Raw genomic sequence first — 15,288 nt, 5'->3', positions numbered from 1 at the left:
AATTACAATAATTTAATGTGTGTGATTGATGACAAATATTCAGTGGACATCCAATTATCATTAAGAAAATTTTCTCCATTATTTCTAGTGGTTTCAATTTCAATGCAACCGTTAACCAATCAACAATCTGCCCAAACAATTATTATTGTGATTGCTGTGATCCATGTATAGTTGTTTGATCAAATGTCTGATTGGCTGATAACATTGCATTGTGTATGACCATCCTAAAATGGATTGTACAACTGAACTTTGTATGGCCAGAATAATGGAAACAGTGCTGAGATTAGAAAATGATTGGCTGCCTTATAGGTTCAACCCCTCCCCTACATCATCATCACATCACATTGGTTCTTGTACAATATTACCCAAAAGTTTCCAATTTTCATGAATCTTTTATATAAAAATATTTTATAACTGCAGCCAATTAAAAAACTTCTCTTAGCTAATACCGAGAATTAGAAATCTTATTACCCACTGAAGAGAAAAACTCATAAAACTACAACATTGTCTTTTTTCTGTGTTTTTTCCCTTATTGGCAGTGTGAGGGTTAAATGGGCGGAGCCGGGCTGCTGGTCCTGTGGTGTCACCAGTTGGGGTGTGATCTGCATGTAAGGACGGAAGAGCTGACGCTCTGCTGGGAATTGGAAACCAGGTAAACACGACTTTAGTGATTGTATATCAGGGGTCACCGTCACCTCTCCCCTTTAACGGTGACACAATGTATTAGGTGGTTGTGAATTCACCGTAAGGATCACTGCTGTAGGGATCTTACGCTTAGTACATAGCGATCATCCCAATTGGCTCCCTCCAGAGCAGCGCTTCCTACCTTGGGTTGTCCTATAGGATCAGGCGTTCCTGTAGTTTCTTGGATTGGCGTATCGGAGAGCGGTGATCATTGTTTGCGGTTGTCACCTGGGATTCCAGACTTTGCATACCACAAGGTTGTTGGGTTTTGTGGCACGCCATGACTTCTGGTAACAATGACACCTCTGGTAGACTGGCGGCAGCTTTGAAATGAAAGGGAAAGACTCGCCAAGGCATTTTCAGGTTTCGGCATAATTTGGTATATGGCTCATAGGACCTGTGTGGTGCCATATGGTGCAGGTTGTGTTATCTGCAGGCAGACACAGGTAACGAGATCCTGATACCAAATACTTGTATGGCTGTCATGTTGATCCAATGGCTTCAGTACTTCGGTGGGTTTACATGACTCCATGATTCAGGATTTATGTGGTTGTGAGGTCACTGAAACCAGAGACAATTTTTTAGAAAGAGATCAGCTTGTGGATTTGTCTCGGTACAGGTTCTGTTTAAAAGTCATGACAGATTCGGGGCCTTTAGGGCCTTTTCCTATCCTGATGTTGCTGGCAATATGCCAGTTACAGGAGTGCCAAGAGCAGAAGACCACTCACCTGCTACAATGGCATCACACCCTTGCTGCACAGTAAGTTGTCATCTTGCAAGATTCTGCAATGCTGTTGGAGCAGGTAAGTGATCTCTTTAGCAATCCTTTAAAAAAGATTTTAAAGATTTTTTTGAGCACTTTGGCACCATAGAGCGTCATAATGTTCATAGCGGTAGCAGCGTGCTTTTAGGTGGCTCTTGGCGGTTGGCACCTTGCTGCCCCAACTGCTGCACTGGTTCTTACAGATAGAGGGCAGCAGTGAGCAGTAGTGAACCACCTACTACTGCTCCCACTAGTTCCCTATGTAGCGTCTTTTCAGGCATGGTGAGAAAGTGATAACAGCACCACAACCCCACCACTCCTCTGAACGTAGCTTTTTTTGTCTGCCTGACGTGTCCACATTAAAGGAACCCAATCCTCAGGGTATCTATCAGACAATGGAGTGCTCATTCCCTGAGTAATTCGTCACCCGTTCCACACAATATCACACAAGGTGGAGAAAGACATATTTGTATCTACCCAAACGAGTACTTCTGGAAAGTCTACACACATAGCATTACTAGAGGGCTGTATGAGTGCACGAGTTTTTAAAATCTTTCTAGTTCTAGTTGAATTCTTCCTATTAACCATTTACGAAGAAGTATTTATTTGGCTGATGGAAGGTTCTCCATGTTTAGTTTTCAAGTAAACTAGTGGCTAGGTCATGATTGTGTAATTTTTTACATATCCCTAAATAAGCTTGAAGTCTTCCCTGACCTCTGTAACTGTAGGCACTGTGGAGCGATTCATCCTCAAATTTAACTACTACTTCACGGACATCTTATATCTACTATCCCTTCTTTTTGTGCATCTCCGCTGTGGTTACATTAGTACCAATTACACTAATGTTTTGTGGAAAAGCACAGTAATTGTGTGCCAACACAAGGCTCTATGTGCATTGCGGTGCAATTCATTGTAAATGTTATCTCACACACCATATAGTAGTCACCATTTTGCAATACATGGCATTGTGGTGTGTTGCAGTGTGTAGGAAGATAAGATACAAGGAGCATTGGCAGCACGTTTATAACTGATGAGCCACCTCAATGCAACACAAGTTAATGTATCTGGCAACTGACTGTCCAAATGCCAGTGGGCTCCCTAAAGATTAAAATGCTGGCAAGCTACAAAATCACTGTTGGGAGAGGGAGCAGCCTTAGCTGAGCTGTTGAAATTAAAATATTGCTGAGGATGAATTACTCCACAGCCCATGCAGCTACACAGATCAGTGAAGACTCGTTTTAAAGCTGAACTTTAGATTGAAATTTAAAATGAATCTGAAAATTCTGTTACTGGTAATTCTTGAAACTTTGTCCTGAAAAGTGAACTGTTTGTATTGTAGTTATAGAATAATATAGTATATATGTTCATTTGCTGTAACATGGTTTCTGTTACTGTTTTCATCAGTCAAAGGGCTGTCTTTTAAAATAGGGAATCTGACATTCCCTCAATCTTTCCCTGGTTGATTTCAATTATTGCTATTGGAACAAATAGACCTAGAAGTTTCCCATAAGGGAATGTCAAATTCTTTGTTTCATAAAAACTTGTTTCATAAATAGAGCCCTTAGTGTGTCAGAACAATATACAAAGCATATATAAACATTCTGTAGAGAGAAGGAAAGTTCTGTGTACTGTAAATGTTAAACAGTTACATACAAATAATAAACCAGTAGTCAGAGGGAGGGAAAAGAAGTACACAGGTTGGGGTAATCAGGGCAAAGATCATAGAAAATCCATTCTGGAGTAGAAGTTATACCCCAGTCCTTCTGGATTGGTTCAGACATAGCAGGGGAAACATGTTGTATGATCATATACTGGAAATTGGGTAAGGGACAAAAATATGTTAAAACAGAGGGTAAAGAAAAATGGGGGGTAAGATGAGTTTGAGGGGTAGAAGCAGAAGAAGATAGAACACCGGGTAGCACAGTGGCTCAGTGGTTAGCATTCTGGTCTTTATCGCGCTAGGTCCCAGGTTTGAATCTCGTCCAGGACACTATCTGCATGGAGTTTGCAGGTTCTCCCCGTTTGGGTACTCCGGTTTCCTCCCACATTCCAAAAACATGCAGTTAGGTTGATTGGCTTCCCTCGAAAAAAGTGACCTTAGACTGTGATTATGACATATGACCATGGTAGGGACATTAGATTGTGAGCTCCTTTGAGGGACAGCTAGTGACATGACTATGGACTTTGTACAGCACTGTGAAATATGTTAGTGCTATATAAATACTGTGTAATAATAATAATTCTGTAAGGTTCAGTTTAAATCTGCAGACAAAAACAAGAGATCCATGGGAATTGAATTTTGAGTTTCTTCTATACTTATTGATTTGTAGATAATATTTACCAATAGAATGATAATGGGAGAAAATTTGGTAAGGGCGTAGATTGGCTAAAGGAGGTGCCTTAGTTTTTAATTTGTAAATGTTGTAAGACTTTTGTTGAACAAGCTCAATGAGAATTTCTCAAAATTGAAAATGTTTGTAACAAGAGGCCATTGATTGTCAGATTTTGGCCAACCACTACCACCACCATCTAAATGACTCTAGCTAGTCCTAGGTGTGGATGGCGAGGGGTAAATGGGTAAGAAATGCCTTTTTAAGTTAGAATACTTTATATTGTTCTAAATTTTTAGTTTAATTATGGGGTTAACGATCCCAGTTGGTTCATAGCTATTGTGGGTGGTCTGAGGGGAGTTATTCTGGTAATTCAAATCAACAAATTTTATAAAACTGATACCAATATGGTGGACGTTCCCCGACCCAATAAAAGTCATTGGACGCTTGATAATTATGATTGAGATCTAGAGGTAGAGGCCTAATAGGAAACATCAAATTGGATTGTACGCCAATGATATCTAGAATAAAATCTGGTTTAATATTCCAAAACAAAAAATATTAGATTGAGATTAGTATATTCTGCCCACACTACATGAAACTGTACGTGAAATCTGGTGACACAAACCATGATAACGGTCCCGTCAGTGGGTGGTGAGGTTTAGCCGTAACTGGGAAATATGCGCAGTGAATAAAATTATTTTTCTTTATTAGTGTATAGGGGGGCTAGAACTCATGTCCGAATTTTATTCCTGGTGTTGGTGGTGGGGAGCGGAGACTGTGTTATTGGTGGAACCTTTACCTGGCGGTTGGGTGCTGGAGGCTTTACAATATTAGAACAATGCCAATTCACTATGAAATTTGTATTCCGATCTGTGTACCCATTGCTGATTTTTCTTTACTTCCTGGCTGGTGAAACTAATGTCAGCAGGATAGGAAGTAGAAATAAATATCTTGAATGACTGAAACAAAAGATGTTTTTTATAAAAAGTAAAATATGGAAGGGTAAAACAATTTCACTAGGACTGTAAGTACGCAGGAAAAGGGCTTGTGTTGATAAGCTTTTGTTTGCCTAAAGTTTTGCATTCCCAAACTATTGGATAAAAGAGTAAAAACGCAGGTCTGATGCACCTGTCATTAATTCTGAACGATTCTGAACGACTAAAATGATATCAAATTGATGTCAACAACACAAGCCCAAAGCCTGATCAGAGAGAAGTAAAACTTGAAAGTTTTTTAACAACTTTTATTTTCTTTTTTTCACTTTCTATCATTTTCAACCCAACACCCAAAAAAGGTAGCTAGATACAAATGTTTCTTATAAACAACATGCAAATTTATGTGGAAACCTTTGAATTTAAAGGTCTTCAGGGAACCCCTGCTATAATCCACAGTTCATAGTATATTAGTATGGTGGTCATTGGGAAAAATGTCACCCTTACAGAAAGCCAAAAAGATCAGTGGTGTCAGGTAAAGTGACCAGGGAATCACAAATTATTAAGTTTTCTAGCAAGCTCTAGAGTAGCCCAGGGAAAAAATTAGTTAAGCGTTTCAGAATAAATGACTAGACTTCTCTTTTATACTTCTGTGCTTTACTTTAGGCTTTTTTAAATCATTAATATTGTTACAGATTTTTATCTCTCTTCTAAGCACATGCAGTTTTTTATATTGCTCATATTACTTTCTAATCATCTTCATTAATCTGGCTTGTACGGTATAGATTTAACTGATCTCTATTGTTTAATAGAAGCATTAAAAGGAAGTCAGTTAGGCATTTTGTGACCTAGTTGAGTGGCAGAGACAAGGGCTTCATGGGCAATTTTATTCTTTTGTTTTTTTGAAAGATTCAACCACTTGTTGACAATCGTCACTATTAACCCAAGTGATTTTAATGTGCTACAAATGAAGCGACTGTCTTCCCCTGATATACAACGTTCTCTTTGTGTGGAAGTGATGTAAAGTTTGTAGTAAGTAGCTGATGGTAGCTGTGGTTTGGTGACTGTGGTCTTACTCGGTAAATTAGACCGTGAGATGACTAGGCTATGGCCGATTCCAGGTATTATGCTGATATTACTTCCTTGTATGTTGGTTGTCAGCTCATGTTCACTCGTTCTCCCAGGAGACATCAAGCTGTAGTTAGACCGGTCTGAAAAAAGTTCATAATCTGCAGTTTATAGGTTATAAATCCTCTCTGTCAGCAAACAATAACTTCACAAAAGCTCTTCTCATGTCCCTTGAACCTTAGCTTCTTTCTTTTACAAAAGGACCTTCAAGGAAGTATGCCAGGGTGCATATCAAAAACAGATTTCCTCAAGTCCTGTTTGCTGGGCCTTGGTGAAACGTGAAGAAATATCTCTGAGTTACATAACAAAGATTGGGAAATAGAATTTGCTGATCAGTTCAGATTCAGACTCAAGGAAGTTGTGGCTTTGGTGGATTTGTGCAGAAGTCCACTTGAGGACAAAACCACAGGTTGAATAAGCTTATTGTGCAAAAATGTAAAAGACTTTAAAGACCAGGACATGATGGAATTAAGTAATTATGTTTGTTGGATTAATTAATTGTGTGTGTATGTATATAAATATTACACAGCCCTTTACAAAGTCCATACTCATGTCACTAGCTGTCCCTTAAAGCGTACCTACTCACAATTTTCACTTTACATAAAAGGATAGACAACCCTTTTTTATGTTAATTAAAAATTCTGTTTGTTTTTTTTCAGTGCAACACCCTTTAAAAAAAAAAAAAAAGTGCAGCACCACCCCCTAATTCTCGATCACCCAGGGCAGGGGTCATCAAACTTTTTTGGCCACTAGACCATTTCACGGGTGGGCAGGAGCACAGTAGACCGGACTCACTTTCGAGTTCCATCCCCCACCAGGAACGCCCCCTGAAGGCAATTCCCTCTCCTCCGCAATGCATACGGAGGAGAGGGAATGTTCCCTATTTACCTAGACTGGCGTTATTACTTCCGCCGCTTGGGTAAATAGGGAACATTCCCTCCCCTCCGTATGCATTGAGGAGGAAAGGGAATTGCCTTCAGGGAGCCACAGCAGGAGGAGGCTCAAGAGCCGCATGCAGCTCCGGCTTTGGTAGTTTGTTCCGGCCTAATGCCGACTGGCAACCCGGTATCAGGCCTAAAGATCTCCCGACCTCTGACCTAGGCGATTGAGAGTGAATGGGAGCACAAAAGCCTCCCCAGATACTTACATCACACATCCCAGGAGGCTCTTGTGTGCTCCTTCTGCGCATGCTCGAACATCCCTGGCATGCGCAGAAGGAGCCTTTTCGTAAAAAGGGTAAAAATTGCTAATCTCATGTATGCGCAGTGAGATCGGCAAGTTTTTTTTCAGCCTATGTTACCCGATCTCGTGCCTGGTTCGGTGACGTAGGTAGAAGAACCGGGAAGAAGAGGCAAAGATGGCGGCACCCGGAGCGCCGGCAGGAAGATGGATGGTGGGACGATGCGGGACCCGATTGAAGAGACCACTAATCAACTGCCCTGCGGGATTAAAGGAAGTGTATTTTATTTCGTTTTGGGGGACTTTTGAGTTTAGTTCCTCTTTAAAGGGGGCTCACAATCTAATGTCCTTCTCATAGTCGTATGTCATTAACACAGTCGAAGGTGTTCATTTATATATATATATATATATATAAAACAGAGGACATATTATACGTATTTGACTTGTAGTCTTATGTACAATACTGGCAGAGCCCCCCCCCCCCCCCCCTTTCTTTTTCCCAAAAAGTTTGGCATGTCCCCAGCATCCCCGAGCTAGCTGACTGCTTTCTAACTACATACAGCTATTGGTATGTGAACTGGAGCCAATATCTACATAGAAAAGATTTAAAAATAACTGTGGAATGTTTGCTTTACATATTACTAATATGTACACAGAGAAATTAGCATTTTATACATTTCCAGAACAAGGAGAGCTGTTTGTGAATACATTCGGAAGTTCTGCAGCAGTTATATTACCTACAGGTCTCTGTGATCAGTGGAATCTGGGAATGCCCAGCGTTATTTACAGGAAGAGGCACGCCTTTCCCAGTAAGAGGATGAATAGCTGAGAAATTAAAATCATTCGGGGGCTGTTGGATTAGTTGTTTCATTCTAAACACATTGGGGTTTATGGGGCAATAATGCAGAAAAAATATTAATTTGATGAGTATTCTAATTTAACTAATTTAGCAAAACGGCAAGAAGGATTTGACTGATTGCTACAGGTAACACAGACTTTTATTTTGCTTTGGTTTTAGGAAGGATCTATTAAATGCTCCATCTGTAACTTCAGGTCCCATTTAGCATCTTTATGTAACTGCTAGGGCTGGGTGATGGAGGGGCATCTAACATGTGAACACTAAGAAAGAGCAGCATCAGGATGAACTATGACATTAGTTTGCGTTTAAGTTCTTTTAATCGTGGAGGCTTAGCATTACATATGGTGCCACCTAGGGAGATTTGTATGCAGGGTGTTTTGATGTTTTCAGGAAGCTATGTACAGCACCCTGATTATCCCTCCCACCATACAAGATATTCCATGATATTCCTGCATTTTACAGAAACAAAGTGATGATTTCACTGGTTCTAAAAAAATGTATGTAATGAAAATAGAAAGGTTTTATATAAAATATCATTATAATAAAAGTAGGAGGAGGAAAAGAGAATGCAAAATACAGATCAAACTTTAGGTTTTGCTAATAGGAAACACGGTGGCACCCTCCAGGCTGTCAGAGGTGTATGAGACATTAAATTGGACAAATACTATGCTTTTTTCCCTGAAGTCAGACGCGGATCTGCCTGGGATCCCTGTTTGGATCTTGGTGGCTGACACCTTGCCAGCTGCTTGGTTACTCACACCGCAGAACCCGTCTACATGTCTGGCAGCAGTGAGGTTCTGGACTGCTCAGAGCCGCTCCTTTTCATTCTCTATGGGGAGAAGCTGCCCCTGTGGCAACGGTTTTCTGGTAACAGGAAGCACACACAACACAACCCTTTGGCCAAGCATATTTTAAATAGGATTATTTGATTCATTTTAATTGATTCAGTATACTTGTTAAATCTATCATCCAATTAACTGAAAATGTACATTTGTGTGGATAGAATTAGGAAGAATGTCTCAGCACCTTCACCTCCCAGGTGCCTGCACTAGGTTGAGCAGTTTGCCTGTGACATGTGCTATGTTGAAAATCCACATGTAGCAGAATCTTTTACTTTCAACCTTCTTCTGGGAAGACTCCTGGCCCCCACTGCACTATCCGCCTGCTCTGTAGGTATTGGAGGATTAAACCAGCATGGGTACAGGGACCTAGAAGGATATGGAGTGTCAGCACCTCTCAGAGCCTACTGCATCCCAACACATGTAAAGATCAGAGTGTGAGGAAACAGAACTGCATACAATCATGTAACAAGATGCTGCAGACCCACCCAAAACCTGCTGTATTTTTCTGACTTAATGTTACCTTACCTGGATGTACTGTTTGATTGGGCAGCCAAGGGGCAAATGATATTTAATATAGATAAATGTAAAGTTATGCACTTGGGGGCTAACATGCATGATTCATACTGTCTATGGGGAATACAGTTGGGGGAATCAGAAATGGAAAAGGATCTGGGGGTTCTGGTAGATCATAGACTTAATACCAGCATGCAATGCCAAGCTGCAATATCTAAAGCTAGCAAAGTCTTGTATTAAAAGAGGAATAGACTGCAGAGATGGAGACATTATCCTGCCTCTGTACAAAGCATTGGTCAGACCACATCTGGAATATGCAGTCCAGTTTTGGGCACCAGTTCACCAAAAGGACATTGTGTAATTGGAGAGAGTGCAGAGAAGGGCAACTAAACTAATAAAAGGAATGGAGGAGCCCAGCTATGAGGAGAGATTAGCTGAACTGAATCTATTCTCCCATGAGAAGAGACGTATAAGGGGGGATATGATCACCCTGTATAGATATGTAAATGGTCCATATAGAGAACTCCCGTCCCAATTATTCACTTTGAGATCATTACAAAGAACGAAAGGATATATTTTGGGTCTGGAGGAAAAGAAGTTTAAGATCCGGATAAGGAAGGGATTCTTCACTGTAAGGTCTGTGAAAATGTAGAATCGGCTCCCTTAGGAAGTAGTTTCAGCAACTACTATATTGCTTTAAGAAAAAACTGGATGTTTTTTCTAAAAGCACAGAATATAACTGGGTATTAAGGCTTTAAAGTAAAAAAATCAGTGACTGTTGATCCAGGGAACATCCGATTCCCTAATGGAATCAGGATTGAATATTTCCCCCTGTTAAAGCAAATTGTACCAGGGGTTTTTTGCATTCCTCTGAACTAACTATGTCTTATAGGGTTTTATATCTGGGATATGTTTATTTCCCTAGTGGCTGAACTTGATGGACTGACCTACTATGTAACTATGTAATGTTGTGTTTTCCAGGCCTCAGAGATGGCTTCTATTCCCAATGAATGGATTGGGAGTGTTTATCTCTTTATGCACTCTGATTCTACCTCTCTTGGGCTTAAGTATGAAACCGAGAAACTCTTGATATACAAGACACTCCGGGATGCCTTATCAGGTATGGTAAATTTAAGAACTGTAAACCTTAATTGAATAAAATGAAGTTTGCCAAGGTATCCTAAACCATGTAGTAAAAATTCTTGTTTCATTCCTCATTGCTTTATCTATATGCATGCACTACAGCATTTGCATGTCATTTCTATGGGTAGGCTGGCAAAAATAAAATGCACCTAATGCATCTACATTTCATTGCATTTGTAGTCTACACTGGGAGAGAGGGTGACGTGGTGTCAACACAGGAGACTAATTAGGAAGTATAGACATGGAGCCTGATTTATTAAAGGCTGGAGAGGATACACTTTCATCAGTGTACCTGGGTGATCCAGTAAACCTGGACTGGAATTCTTCAAAGGTGTTTGCTAGCAAGTGTTTTGAATCCTGGACCAGATCTATTCCAGGTTTGCTGGATCACCCAGCTTCACTGATGAAAGTGTATCCTCTCCAGCCTTGGAAAACTTTAGTAAATCAGGCCCAGAGTATTGTCACCCTGCATTGTGTCTGAACAAAGACCCTTATGGAACTATTTTAATGAAAGCTACAGATTAAAAATGATATGATACTGTAACCACCTAGTGAAAACTGAATGAGTGCAACCATTTATGGTTAAAAAAAATATTAAAAGTCTGATATTTACATACAGTATATATATAAATATATTGCTATTTTAGATATAGTAAATTACACAACTGAAAACATTTCTCTCTTCATAGCATTCTCCAGAAATTCCCCCGACTCTCTGGAGATCCTCAAGGTTCTTAAAAGTGACCCACATCTGATTCTGCACCTTAAGTTTCATGGAGAAGACAACTGTCTCAGGTTTCTTCAAGATTACCGTAATAGAAAGGTTCACCAGTACATACAAGAGCAGCTAAGCCGGTGCTTGGACATGGAGTCTCTACAAGTCTTTCTGGAGCTCAAAGTTGACAACGAAAAGCTTGATGTGATCCTTGATGAAGAAGAAAAATGTCTGAATCATATTTTCTTGTTTAAGGTAAATAAAAAAAACAAATGCCACTTACATTTATTGTTTTGACATCACTACATTTTTAAAAAAAATTATTTTATTATTATTATTATTAATACCATTACTCACATGTAAGCTGATCTGAATATCATCTTAAAAAAACAAGAAAACTCCATTATCAAATATAACGTCTGTTACTACTCAAGTATAATCCTGGGGCTCAAAATGTGGCCATCATTTCTAAAATCCAAAACAGTAATCAACAGGAATGCCAATAAAATTGGTGTGTTATTTTTAATGCATTTAACACACAGGGGAAAAAAAAAAAATTATTAGGGCTCTGTTTATCTTTCTTGCCCATTTTAGGCTGCATACACACGTGCAATTATAGTAAAAGATCCTTTCCAACGACTAAGCACTGCACGATGCATGAACGAGTGCTGTACATACAGTACCGTTCTGCTCTAGGGGTTGAACAATGGAACAGCACCCCGCTGCCCGCTCTCCTTCTTCCCTTGCATTAGGATCGTTAGTCCTCCATCGTCAGTGGATCCGCCAGGATGGCCGTTCGGACGATGGATGACAGGTGCTGTACACACGCCAGGTTCCAGTCCGATACGGGCCCTGAGACGATTATCGGGCGAGAACCATTGAACGTGTGTACGTAGCTTTTCAGGTTACACTATGTAGTTAGATGATCTTTTGTGAATTGTTGTTGGCCCCCAGTAGTTGACACTGTGCCCCCCCAATGTAAAGTGTGTTATAAAACAGCTTGTTTTGACAGCTCTGATCCATTAAACCACAGACAGACGCAGTTCCAGGACATGCCACTAGATTTCACCCGAGTATAATCCAAGAATATTTTTCTAATCGCATGTTCGGGTCAAAAAAATCTTGGTTTATAAGTATTACATGGTAATATATTAGGATATGCCTGAGTCAGTTTGTTTTGGGGTATTCCTTAAAAAGCCATACCATACTTTACCATGCACCTTCTACAAAATAAATAATACCCTTTGAAACTCTCCCATCTGCATAATATATCTCTTTAGTGTACATATGGCTCTAAAGACGTGTTTCTATAGATGAATATTCTAGTTAGCTTAAGTTTCATTCTTCTATTTTATGGGCAAGTGGCCAAGTGAAGGTCTTGCACTAAACCTTCCAATCTCCTTCTTTTATTATTGTATATGAACATTTATCTTCTAGTGTATAGCTGGCTTCTGTTTGCCCCAAACGTGCTTATTACAGAGTTACGGCACACATATTTATATTAACATAATGATTACACATATTTATATTTCAGCCAACGTATGTCAAGGATGAAGACCTTGTTCAGCTGGAAAGAAACTTTACAAATCTATCTCTGGAATCCAAATACCCCACACAGAACAACACCTCTCCTACCTTTCCTTTAGGAGACTCAACTCAGGGTTCATTACCCCTTCCCCTCCAATCCTTCCCAGAACCAAGCACATTCCATTTTCAAGAACAGATTTATGGTAAGTAGAAATGCCAGCATGATGATGATCCGGTGCTGCATTCTAAAGTCAAATTAAAAATTTTAGTTTAGGTCAGCTAATTACATTTTGGGTGCAGCCACAGCCACAGCCGTAGTAGAAAGCTTGTCCCCTGCCAGCAGCTGCAGGGTGGGATGCTTGCTCTTTTTTTGGATGCAGTGATCCCTACACCGAGTAACTGTACAATCAGGAAAGGTCATGCTTTCTATTATTTGGAAAATCTTGGCTTTCCCTTAGTAGGGGACATATTCAATCTTTGCATGGAAATCATTGCTTCTTTAGTAAGAAAATATTTGGGAAATGTTGCATACTTTGTTATATGTTTAGAGATTATATATATTTGAGATGCTCTTCGGGGCAGGGTCCTCTCCTCCTGTATCACTGTCTGTATTAGTCTGCCAATTGCAATCCCTATTTAATGCACAACGCTGCGTAATATGTTGGCGCTATATAAATCCTGTTTAATAATTAGAATAATAATATTTAGCTAATTTACACACCCCTGTTAATATGCCAGGGTTTTGTGAAAAAATGAGACCACAATAAATCATTTCAAAAACATTCCCACCTTTAATGTGACCTGTAGCTTGCACAATTTAATTGTAAAAAACAAATCTGTTAGAGGAAAAATATACCAAATAAAAAACGTACAATAAGCTGGTTGCATAAGTTTAAGCACCTTTTGATTCAACTACAGCATTTAGTGTTCTTGGGTAGGAGAAACAGCATGGCACATCTTGATGCCACACTTCTTTGCCTTGGTGAAGCCATCCTTTTGTTGATTTGGATGTGTGCTTGGGGTCATTGTAGTGTTGAAATTCCTCTTCATCTTCAGCTTTCTAGTAGACTCCTAAAGTTTTGGCCCAAAAGTTGTATTTTGAACTGTTCATAATTCCCTCCACTAAAGCATGTTACTACCACCACCATGCTTCACGATTGGGATGGTGATCTTTTGGTGATGTGTTGTTTTTGTGTCAAACATACTTTTTGAGATTGTGGCCAAAAAGTTCAACTTTTGTCTCATCAGACCATAAAGCATTTTCCCAAATGCTTTTGGGAATTTGTTTTCTCGGAAGATTTGAAAGTCTTAGTTATATACTGAAAGCCAGCTAGTTTCAAAAGTAAACAAGCCAGTGTAGGCCCACAGTAGTTGATTACATATTGGGAAAAGCATGGGAAACCATAATTGTATATTGTTACAAACTTAACCATTATTTTGCTCTCTTCCACTGGGTCATCAGATGTCATGCTCTCCCCTACTTCCACCAGACCTAGTGTTCTTCTTTGACCATTAAGTGAACTCTCAAAGTTTTATGGACAGTGTACCGCTAAGATTGCTAATTTTTAGGTGCCTAAGGTCACCTACAAAGTCTTATGACGAAAATTCTCCTTTCTTGTAATGGTGGGTTTCAGTTTTAGAAAAATACCACATCAAAGCTGATTATTGTACCAGATGTTTGTAAAGAGGAGCTCTGAGATAACAGAATCCTTCTCCAAGGATCTAGCTGCCCTATCAGGATCTCCATCATACATCAAGTGTGAATAGTGCTTTGACTTAATCACTTAATTAAATATTGAACATATTTCACCCATAGTCTATTGTTGTTTTTTTTATTTGATATGTTTGTGATTTTCATGCTTTATGATTTGTTTTAATTATATGTGCAGCTGACAAGCCTCTAACTTCAGAACATCAACAGCGGTTTGCCACATTGGTGGGCAAGTCTTGGAAGAAGGTGGGACGGTCATTGAAAAAAAACTGCCGTGCTCTAGAAGACCCCGTCATAGACAACCTAGCATTTGAATTTGATAAGGATGGGCTTTACGAACAGGCTTATCAGTTACTGCGACGTTTTATAGATGGTGAGGGCAAGAAAGCCACGTTGAAGAGACTGGTGGATGCACTTGTGGAATGTGAACTGAATGTAATAGCTGAAAAACTGTTGGCTGTGGAAGAAAAATGATTGAATTAGGAGCCTCCAGAAGGACCCTACTTGCTTTACTTTACTGTTTTCTTAGAAGGTGATCTGGAAACCAATCTTCTGTTTATGTCATATACCACCTTTGTCTCCAGGTGGGTGTCATGGGGCCGACTCCTTATAGTGACATCATGGACCTACATTGGAGTCAACCAAGGAGCCAAATTTGACAAATAATTACAGGTCATTATGTCCTTTATGTCATTGCATTGTTAGATTTTTTTTTATTCATTATGGGCAAAATGTTTTTTTATCTGTTTTAAATTTTTATTCTTGAAACCAGAAATTATTTTCCTAATCTTTATATATTCAAGATATAGTTGCCTCCACTTTGTGGTATGGCATACATCTAATGCCTAGATAGACCCTTCAATATAGGTAATGCACCCTATGTATGATCTGTGTAACTGACATTCAGAATTATTTTAAAAATGTCTCAAATAAACAAAAAGCCTACTTCTTCATAAAAA

General features: G+C 39.4%; 1 protein-coding gene across 2 annotated transcripts; it reads left to right on the top strand.

Moving 5' to 3' along the window:
* Positions 1-572: 572 nt before the first annotated feature.
* TRADD (TNFRSF1A associated via death domain) lies at positions 573-15,288 on the top strand. Of its 2 annotated transcripts, none has more exons than XM_072422860.1 (5): positions 573-652; positions 10,215-10,353; positions 11,066-11,346; positions 12,626-12,821; positions 14,508-15,288. In XM_072422860.1, the coding sequence occupies exons 2-5, from the start codon at positions 10,224-10,226 to the stop codon at positions 14,801-14,803; spliced, it is 903 nt and encodes a 300-aa protein (XP_072278961.1). In that variant the 5' UTR covers positions 573-652; positions 10,215-10,223; the 3' UTR covers positions 14,804-15,288. The 2 variants fall into 2 exon arrangements, with proteins under 2 accessions (XP_072278961.1, XP_072278962.1); XM_072422861.1 differs by lacking the exon at positions 573-652 and adding an exon at positions 950-974.

This window comes from Pyxicephalus adspersus, chromosome 9 (genome assembly GCF_032062135.1).
Source record: "Pyxicephalus adspersus chromosome 9, UCB_Pads_2.0, whole genome shotgun sequence".
Classification (NCBI taxonomy): domain Eukaryota; kingdom Metazoa; phylum Chordata; class Amphibia; order Anura; family Pyxicephalidae; genus Pyxicephalus; species Pyxicephalus adspersus.
Note: the sequence above shows the minus strand (reverse complement) of the source record. Positions and strands in the feature narration are given on the sequence as shown.